The 9,999-nt window shown below is 39.0% G+C and overlaps 1 protein-coding gene across 2 annotated transcripts; it reads left to right on the top strand.

The window, feature by feature from the left end:
- The first annotated feature begins 1,077 nt into the window (after positions 1 to 1,077).
- On the top strand, positions 1,078 to 9,577 carry LOC306639051 (olfactory receptor 4B1-like). 2 transcript variants are annotated; one of them, XM_079102492.1, is made up of 2 exons: positions 1,078 to 1,177; positions 8,517 to 9,577. In XM_079102492.1, the coding sequence occupies exon 2, from the start codon at positions 8,558 to 8,560 to the stop codon at positions 9,488 to 9,490; it is 933 nt and encodes a 310-aa protein (XP_078958618.1). In that variant the 5' UTR covers positions 1,078 to 1,177; positions 8,517 to 8,557; the 3' UTR covers positions 9,491 to 9,577. The 2 variants fall into 2 exon arrangements, with proteins under 2 accessions (XP_078958618.1, XP_078958617.1); XM_079102491.1 differs by lacking the exon at positions 1,078 to 1,177 and adding an exon at positions 8,108 to 8,213.
- The last annotated feature ends 422 nt before the right edge of the window (positions 9,578 to 9,999 follow it).

Genomic DNA, 9,999 nt, shown 5'->3' with positions numbered 1-9,999 from the left:
GTCACAGTGCACTCAGGGACAAGCAGTGAGATTGGTTTGACTGAGCCACTCTTCACCAGGTGGTCCAAATGCATTCCTAGCTACAATACTCTCCTTCCTTGAGACCCCAGGTAACCACTATTTAGAAAGAGAAGAGTCTTTTGAAATTGTTCAGATGCAGATGATAATGGTCAATAATAGTTATCTTGCATCCCCTCACCCTGAGATATTTGTCTTCTAAAAAATTCCCCTCTTACTCATGAAATAAAGCTTCTACCATGGAACTTCAGGCATAAGAACCAGGTTAATGGGAGGAAGGCACCAAAGGAAGTAGAGAATCCATCCTGGGATTCTTCCAAGATCTTACTGAGAAACAACCAAAGCAAAGTGTCACTCTAGAGAGAAGAAATTCCATGGGGAAGTTGGTCCCTTGATTACAGTGTTGGTGTAATAAGTAGTCCAAGGATTATTTAGCATTTAGTCACAACTCTTGCACTATGAGGGGATGTGTAGATGTTCTCTTCAAAAAGGACCTTAAAATCTCTGGTTTTGCTGATTTGTATGGCCCTTATTTATTTCTGAAATGTTATCAATCCACATATTAATCTTGACACAGATCCTATGAATTTTCCTTCATGGCTTACCTTAGGCTTGTTCAGTTACCATAAACATTGGTCATTTTCCTTTGTAACAAAGGGATATCTTTGAATTTCGGTAAAAATCACCACTTAATCCATTAGAAGATAGCCAAATGCTGATGGAAGAGCACTAATTTCTGAGTTAGAAACTTGGCAAATAACTAGTGTATGGTTTTGGCAGCCAACAAACCTATTACCTCACCTATAATCAGAGGGAATTAGAGTAAAATCTGTGAAAATTCTTCCATCACTAATCTTGGAGTGGATTAGCTGAGTGTGATGTGGGACTTTGCCCACTGGGGGTCTTGAGTGAGAAGTCTGCTGGGTGGTAACATAGCTCAGGGTGCTTTTTTGCTCAAGGATCAGAAGTTGCAGGGAGGAATCTAATGCCCCTCACTATCCTTGTCTTCTCAGACCAGAACAACTTCTTGAGTAATCATTATTTTAGCAGAGTGGTTAGCTTCATGCTGAATTGGAGACTCCTGAGTGGATTTGATCCATCTGGTCCAATTCCTTGTTCCAAGGCAGCACAAAGCCACACCTGCTCTTCTGACCCAAAGGTAGGTGAAGTGACTAGAAATAAGGCACACAATTTCTAAAGAGGCAAAGGACATTGGGCAACTTATCTACTTAGTGTCACAAGGGATCATTTGTACACTGCGTCAGTTATATTTGATGAATTTTTTTGGTGGAGAACTGAGTAATGAATTAAATTGATCATTTTCATTGCAATTAAATGTACACAGGATAAAATTTGATGACTTTTGGATACCTTTATTATTTTGAATTCCATGAAGTACCATTTGGGAATCACCATGTGGGAATCTGTCCTTGGGGTGGAAGTTCTTTTATTTCACTCTAGTGTCAGTCACTTTGGCTTAGCAAACTCTTTTTTTTTTTTTTTTTTTTTTGTTGTATATTTTTGCATAGCCATTCCTGTATTGTATCACTTAGGTCTGGTCCAAAGACCAGTCAGTTGCTTGATGCAGAGTCTCACGCATTTGCGCCTTTATATGCTAGCTGCCTTTACTTTCTGTGCTTCTAGGTGAGAAAGTATTGGCAGGGGGGTTAGGGGAGGCATTTCTCACCAGGTAAATGGAGATATGGTGGTTATAGGTAGCAGAAAGGGGAATTAATAGAGAAAAGACAGTGACAGGAAAGAAGAGATTAATTTTTAAGAAGGAGGGTTATCAACAGTTCTGCTGTTGGAGATAAAGTCTGGAAAAATAAGATGCTACCTGATTATACTCTTATTTGTGAGTGATTTCTGAGATTGATGTTTTAGTATATTTACCTTTTTTTCTCCACTGAGTCAAAAACAGATCAAGTTTGAACTCAGATAAGAGGTATGTGTTTGTGTAGGCCAAATGAATGTACCTTTGATTGCTAACAAAAATTATATTTAATTTTCAAAATGTATTATGCTCTGGTCCAAAGACCTACCATTCCCTAGATATAGAGTCTGTACTCAAATGCTGATTTGCACTTTTCTACGCTGGTCCCTTTGCTTTATGCCATGCATTTTGTTCACACCCTGTACTTGCTAATGGAACACGGTATTGTGAAAGAGCACAGGGTCTGTGGTTGGGCTGCCTAGTTTCCAATCCTGGCTCCAATCTATGGAGCCTTAGGCAAGTTAACTTACTTTTTTGTTTGTCTGTTTTCAGATATGTAAAAAAAGGGGTCATAATAAGTGGACCTACTTCAGAGGTTTCTTGTGAAAAAATGAAAGAATGAATGTCTATAGAGTACTTGTAAATGGTGTGGAATATTGTAAGTACTATTGAGATACTAGCTGTTTCTATCTACCAGAAATGTAAATAATAGATTTAAGAAAATATTAAACATATTTTTGAGTACTAGGATACCATATTTCCTGGTAAATGATATAGATCAGAAGCTACAATCACAAAACAATTTGTTAATTGCTGTGAAAGACATACGATAATGTACCCATGTTCACTTTTTGTAGCTGTGACCAAAATAGCATTGACAAGAATGACTTAGGTGAAGATAAGTTTCTCTGTTCATGGCAAATGGGATGGAGGGGTTGGGATGGGGGTAGAGAGAGAGATAGAGAAAGAGGGAAAGTAAGGTGCTTAGACATACACAGTCCCCAAGGCCATGCTCCCAGTGACTGACTTCCTTCAGCCAGGCCCCACCTGCCCACAGTTACCATTTAGGAGTCTATTTGAATTTTTAATTTATTAAGTGGATTACTGATGAGCTTGCAGCCCTCATGATCCAGCCATTTCACCTCTGAACTCTGCTGCATTGCCTGACACATGAACTTCCAGATCCAAACTGTAACAGTACCGCAGGAACACAAAGGCAAAAGAACTTTATTCCTGTAGTAGCGAGTTTCTTTATGCAATCTAGAAAGAAGGAATACTAAACAGAAGGGAGAGAGGATATCTGGGGCTGGAAAAGAGCTGCAAACATTCATCTGGGGAAGAACCATAGGGTGCGAGGTTAGGCCATGGTCTGTTCAAGAAGGACCTTGAATTGTCTGTAAAGCATATTTGAATTTATGCTGTGGGCAGTGAAGAGTGCTGGTAGACTTCATGCAGAGAAGTCACAGGATCAGATTTATTTTTAGAAAAATGGCTAAAGAAGAGTCCTATGGGCTAATGTGGTTAGAGACAAGCCTCATTAAGCACACTGGACTGGAACTGGCTTAGAAGACAGGAAGGATTTGAAGGGATAAGGAGGGGGCATTTCTGGTGAAGGGAGGTTCTGAGGACCAAATGCACAGGAGTGGACTTGTGGGATGAGGAGAGGATCCTGACTTAAGCAGAAGGGAAATAAAATTTCCTGATGTGGCTCAGGCCATGAAAGTCACGGATAGCAAGTTAGAGGAACTCAGGGCGGTCCTGGCTATTCCTAAGCAGTAGAGTGGTCTGAGGAAAAGAGTGTGCAGGAAGCAATTTTCTGACTGCAGATACAGGGTGGAAGGAGCAGGTCCACCTGGAGACTAAGAGGCTTTGGTAATTCAGACACCAGCCTGCAGGGTGAGCAGGGCCTGGCAGCCAACAGGGAGAACAGGACACGCGGGGATCTGGTGTCCAGGTGCAATCATGGGATGTGATGACAGGATGTCGGAAATAGGTCACAGGCATGACTCAGATTTGACATCAAAACCACAAGTCTGAACCACATGGCAGCTGATGGGGTCATGGAGGTACCTTCTGGCTGACTCTGGCCTGGAGGTGATCTGTGACTTCATAACTTAGTCCCATCAGCGGCAACTGTTGTCTAAGTACGTGCTGGGCTTGGAGTGAGGATGTGGAAAGGTGCGTCTTGAAGATTCTTATAATCTAACCTTCTTCTAACCATTCTTCTATTTGATTTTAAAAGGTGCTGAGCTATTCCTAATGATTCTGGGTCCCTAGCACCTACATATTTGTTTTTAGTGGAAAAAATACTTGATAAATTTAGCAATGCTAACCGTTTAGGTCATAGGTTTCAATGTAATTTTTGTAATTTTTTTTTTTCTAATTCACCCTTTTTAGAATCATTACCCCTTGGGTAGGCTGTTTCTTTTTGCTTCACTGAATGATATATTATCTTTCATAGTTGTCCATTTCTCTTTCTTTACCCAAATAGCAGGTATTCTCCCAAGAAACTAACAGCATCTGACTCCGATTTGAGTAGACAGATAATTCTGTCTTACTTAGGTTGTTGAGTGTTTTTTTTTTTTTTTTTCTGTTATAAACCAGTTATGAGGTCATTAATTTGGTGTTTTTGAAATACATAATAAATCTCTTTCCTGTATGAATGTAGAACTAATTCTGAAATGAGTCATTTTGTTGGGGAGAAAACATTGTCTTTGTTACCAATGAAGATGATAATAGAGATGGTGAATTATATAAGTTAGAAGAAAACATCCTTAAACCCCACTCTTAGGCAAAGACCATCCAGTCATGTCATATTGGACCCACTCAACAAAGGATCCTCTCTGTACCCCACAGTGACAGAGGCTTCCTCTGAAGTAGAGAAGAAAGTATGCTCTTGCTGCCTTTCCTCTAAAGGAAGAAGAGGGGAAAGGGCCACCTTGGTGTGCCCAATGTCTCCTTCCAAAGAAACTTCACCTCCCTTGCGGCAGAGTGAGGCTGGGAGTGTTGTGTTTCCATAGTTTCCTCCCCATGGAAAAGACATTAGGGTGGGAAGAAATGCTCTCCTCTTAGCTTGGACCAGGTGGTGAGCTGGTAAAAGTTTAACAACTGGCTTTCCTTAAGAAATAGCTCTTCTCTGCAGTGTTTGCTGATCTTCAATGTTTCAATACTTCCACTTCAGCTGATTTTTCCACCATTGGGTGTGGAGATGGGAAAAGATATATCCAGAGTCTGTTTGCTGGCTCCAATAAACCACGGTTTTCTATACTCGTGCACTATAACCAGATCTCCTGGAAGATGCTGTTGAAGGTAGAGGGTATGTGCAAGTTTGCTCCTCAGAATGCTTCTACTGTTTAAGACTAACCCTAACCCCTGCTCACTTTTTGCTCACTGTCTCTCCAAGTAGCAATCCTTTAATTATAGCTAAAAGGAGTATTTCTTATATTTTATGGGCATTACTCCATGAGCTTAGGGTCTCTTCACATGTATATTGATCTTTTTACTTATTCTTTTGTGCATTGCCTGCTCATAACCTTTGTTCATTTTCCACGGGGATGTATGTGTATTTCTTTTTTTTTATTTTATGAAGATTGTTTCATTTATAAATTGGGGATACAGTGCAGTTATGTGTTTTTTATTTACATTTTTATTTTAGTTGTTCCTGATAATAATTATTTTTTAAAAACTGTATGCATGAATGATTCAAGTTAAGTTCTCTATACTTTTTATATTTTATATTGTTGCATCTCAGTTATATAGGATGGTGGATCTGACATCCATAAGAACACAGTTTGATGGATTTCACTCCTTCATACCCTCCCTTCTCCTGCCTTCTGAATCCCCCCTCCCCCAAGTTCACCCTTCTACTGTCACGCTGTCCCTTTTTCCCCTGTTTTAGTTTCCCTCTAGCTGCCACATATGAGAGAAAATATATGATACTTTTCTTTCTTAGTTTGACTTAGTTTTGTTCAAATAATGGTCTCCAGTTTCATCCATTTTCCTGCAAATGACATAATTCATACTTCTTTACTGCTGAATGGAACTCCACTGTGTATATACATGACATGTTCTTTATCCACTCATCTCTCGATGGACACCTAGACTAAGTCCATAACTTGGCTATTGTGAATTGTGCATGCATGCTTCTTTCTTATAGATTTAGAAGAGTTTTATGTTGGAACTACCAAGCATTTTCATATATATTGAGTATTTTTCACATTGGATCATTTGTGTAATAACTTTTTTTATGCACATGTTGTTGTTCAAAAATTGTGTGTGTGTGTGTGTGTGTGTGTTAGTCAAAATCTAGCATTTATGTCTAAGTTCTAAAGATCTTTGTACCACCAAATTATGATCACATTCACCAATTCTGCTTCTTATTCTTTAATACTTTTAGTTCTCATTCCTAAATGTTTAATTTAGAATTTATTCTGATGGTAGTATAGAGTTGGTCATCAAACATATTTTCCCTAATGGTTGTACTAATTGTTCCTCCATTATCTTTTGAACATTCTTTCTTAATTCCACTTGCCCATGGCACAGTCTTATGTTAATCATGTCAGTTTTTGAAAATTATATAATTACTTCTTTCTTATCCATTATCAAACTTCTTTAAATACAGCCACTGAAATGAAACAAAACAAATTGAAACAAACACTATCTGAAGGACAAACACTTCAATAATTTTTTTTAATATGTTGATAGCTGTTAGAAGGTTTTTCTTGTAGGTGAACTGTAGAATAAATTTTGTTTCATTGGATTATAGTTGAGAATGCATATATTTTTAGATTAATTTAAGGAGAATTGAAATTTAGGGAGAATTGAAGCAATTCCTTATCTTGTCTTTTATTATTTAAAAACATGATTTCATAAATTATTTTGTGGCAATGTGTCTGTTTATGTATTAATATACACATTCTTTTATGTTCACTAGAGATTTAGGATTTTTCTCTGAGAATTTCAAATTTCTAGTGCTTTATATTTTTAAAAACTTTCTTACCTGTTATAGACGCAATATTTTTCAGTTGTGCTTTCTAATTGGTAATTCCATGTGAAGTTTCTCATTATTGCTCGTGGTTTTCTGTGTGATTTTTGTTTTTCATGGGATTTTGCTTGTAAAGAACAGAAACCTATTCAAACTAGCTTAGGCCAAAATATATATATATATATATATATATATTCATTTGATAATAAGGGGCACAGACTGAATTAAGGATGAAAAGGTCAGGGATTCAGTATGCTCTGCATCTGAGATGCCATGGTCTCTACTACTTCTCTGGCTCCAGAACATTTGTTTCTCAGTTCCTTAAGGTTCAAGGACTTTACTGAATCCTAAGCCTCAGTGTGTATCCTCACCTGAAGGCTGTGACACACACTGATTCATTTCCGTCTGTCACATCATTACTTGTTTCTCTATCTATTCTGTTCCTTACTGTTTGGGTGCATTGTTTAGATCTTCTAAAGTGTATTTTGAAACATTTCAGTGTGAATCAGGCATAAGAGGAATATCAGGGAATGACAGTGTTTATGTTTTTCCTCCTTGTTTCTCCTGGATCATTTGTGTTAAAAAAAAATCCCAAAAACAAAACAAAACAAAACAAATCAAAACAAAACAAAACAACCAAAACCAAAACCTTCAATGGAGGCATGAGTTTTGAATTACGTGATATTTTTGGCTTGAGGTGTGTATTGTGTTCTATGTCACTTCTGTGTAATCTTCTGTTGTTTAGATATGTAAGAAGTTTCCAGTAAGTTTTTTGGGAAACATAAGAAGCAGCTGGCCAGTCATAACAATGCTCTCAGAGCACAGTTCTTGGAACTCAGTAATTTTCAGCATACATGGTGGAAAGTATGAAAATATGGAATGATGGAGAAAAACTAGTCAGTCCAACTCCACCCAGAGTTTTTGAACATTTGTCATTGATACATAGTCATTCAAACTCCTAGATTGATGAAGGACTCTGACCCAAGTGAGTTGAGAACTGAGGAAAGAAGATAGTACAGAGGACCTTTTGGGAGAAAGAGGATTATCATTGAGAAAATTCCTGACTGCGGTTTAGCTCAGAATCTCTGCAATCCTCCTGTTGGCAAGTTAATGAGATTTGGAGGAGGGACCTTGGGGAGGTGACTACATTATGGGGGCCTTGCCCTCATAAATGGTTTCATCCATTCATGTGTTAATGGATTAATAGACAATTGAGGAAGTGCTGTAAAAGGGAGTCTCTGGCACACTTGCTCTGTGCCACGGCGAAGGACACCACCAGGTGCTGAACAGAGACCTGGGTCATGCTTTTGGACTTCACAGCCTGCAGAATTGTATGCTAATTAACCTCTGTTCTTTATGAATTTCCCAGTCTCAGGCATCCAGGTATAGCAACAGAAAATGGACTAAGACATTCCCTAGTGCATACATGAAAGTTTGTGGACCAGAATTGAATCAAGGGGATTCCTCAAGAGGAAGAGTTATCAACATGCAGAGTAGGTAATACAAATATAGGCTATTAACATCAATGGCTCCCACATTCAGAATGAGAAAGATGCCTGGGCTCAAAGTCAGAAAGCTTGGTTGTGAGTCCCAAAATTCACCACTTTTGTGTAACCTTGGGGAAATGACCATACCTTCCGTTTAAAAGTAGTAAAATTAAATAAATTAAAATAATATAAAGTGTTAGATTGCTGATATTTAATGGTGAATGATACTTACTGAACTGATGAGTATATAGATTTATACTATCTTATGTGCTTAATGAGCTGAATCTGTGTTAAAGTCATTGCTTTATTGCAGGATTTTTACTACCTGATGTTCAACCTACTTGAACTGAATCTATGGCCAGAACAAATAATGTGACTGAGTTAATTATCACTGGGCTTTTCCAGGATCCAGAGGTGCAGAGAGTGTGCTTTGTGTTGTTTCTCCCCGTGTACCTGGCTACCGTCCTGGGCAATGGCCTCATTGTTGTGACAGTCAGCATCAGTAAGAGTCTGCGCTCCCCCATGTACTTCTTCCTTGGCTATCTGTCCCTAGTGGAGATAACTTACTCCTCTACTGTGGTCCCTAAATTCATCACTGACTTACTTACCAAGGTTAAAACCATCTCCCTCAAGGGCTGTTTGGCCCAGATCTTCTTTTCCCACTTTTTTGGGGTCACTGAGATCCTCTTGCTTGTAGTGATGGCCTATGACCGCTACGTGGCCATCTGCAAGCCTCTTCATTACATGAACATCATGAGTCGTCAATTGTGTCACACGCTGGTGGCTGGTTCCTGGCTGGGGGGCTTCATTCACTCCATAATTCAGGTTCTCATCACCATCCCTCTGCCCTTCTGTGGTCCCAATGTGATTGACCACTACTTCTGTGACCTTCAGCCTTTATTCAAGCTGGCCTGCTCTGACACCTTTGTGGAAGGGATTGTTGTGTTGGCCAACAGTGGATTAATCTCTGTCTTATCCCTCATCATCTTGGTGTCTTCCTACGTCGTCATCCTGTTCAGCCTAAGGAACCGCTCTGCAGAGGGGAGGCGCAAAGCCCTCTCCACCTGTGCCTCTCACATCACGGTGGTCATCTTGTTTTTTGGACCTGCCATCTTCATCTACATGCGGCCCTCGTCCACCTTCACTGGGGACAAGCTGGTGGCTGTGTTCTACACGGTCATCACCCCCATGCTGAACCCCATCATCTACACACTCAGAAATGCAGAGGTGAAAATCGCCATGAGGAAGCTGTGGGGCAAGAAGGAGAACTCAGGGATGGGAACATGATAAATAATATGTGTCTAATTTTTGTCTTTCTTGGAATGGATTTTAATTTTTGTGTGGTTTTCAAGAAGGGCAGCAACAAATATAAGAACTTCATGTTACTGCTAGATGATTCTTCTTAGTAACTAGGACTCCCTGGTATCTTGGTATAATAGCCCAAGGACAGAGGTCAAATATCCTTACTGAACCTCATGGAACTTGGTGGAATCCTGATATCCAATAATAGATGGGTTTGGGTAACTGGAGGGGCAAATCAAATGTAAATGCAAGGATAATATTTTGATGAATGTTTTGTAGGCTAAAATCACTTTCATGCCTTCTTCCCATTTTTCCTTCCTCCTTCAAAAGCAATTTTACATAATTGTGGGAGACAGTGTGACATTTCAATACTTGTATATAAATAAATGTGTAATGATCAAATTAGGGTAAAATGTATGAATCAGATCAGACAATCATCATTTCTTGTGTTGGGCAAACTGTAATTGTCTCCACTAGTTTTTCTTGAAATATCC

Source organism: Sciurus vulgaris (genome assembly GCF_902686455.1).
Source record: "Sciurus vulgaris genome assembly, chromosome: 11".
Lineage (NCBI taxonomy): Eukaryota > Metazoa > Chordata > Mammalia > Rodentia > Sciuridae > Sciurus > Sciurus vulgaris.
Note: the sequence above shows the minus strand (reverse complement) of the source record. Positions and strands in the feature narration are given on the sequence as shown.

Bases quoted from the DNA above. Each gene is read 5' to 3' on its own strand.
- LOC306639051 (XM_079102492.1), top strand. From the start codon at position 8,558: ATGGCCAGAACAAATAATGTGACTGAGTTAATTATCACTGGGCTTTTC.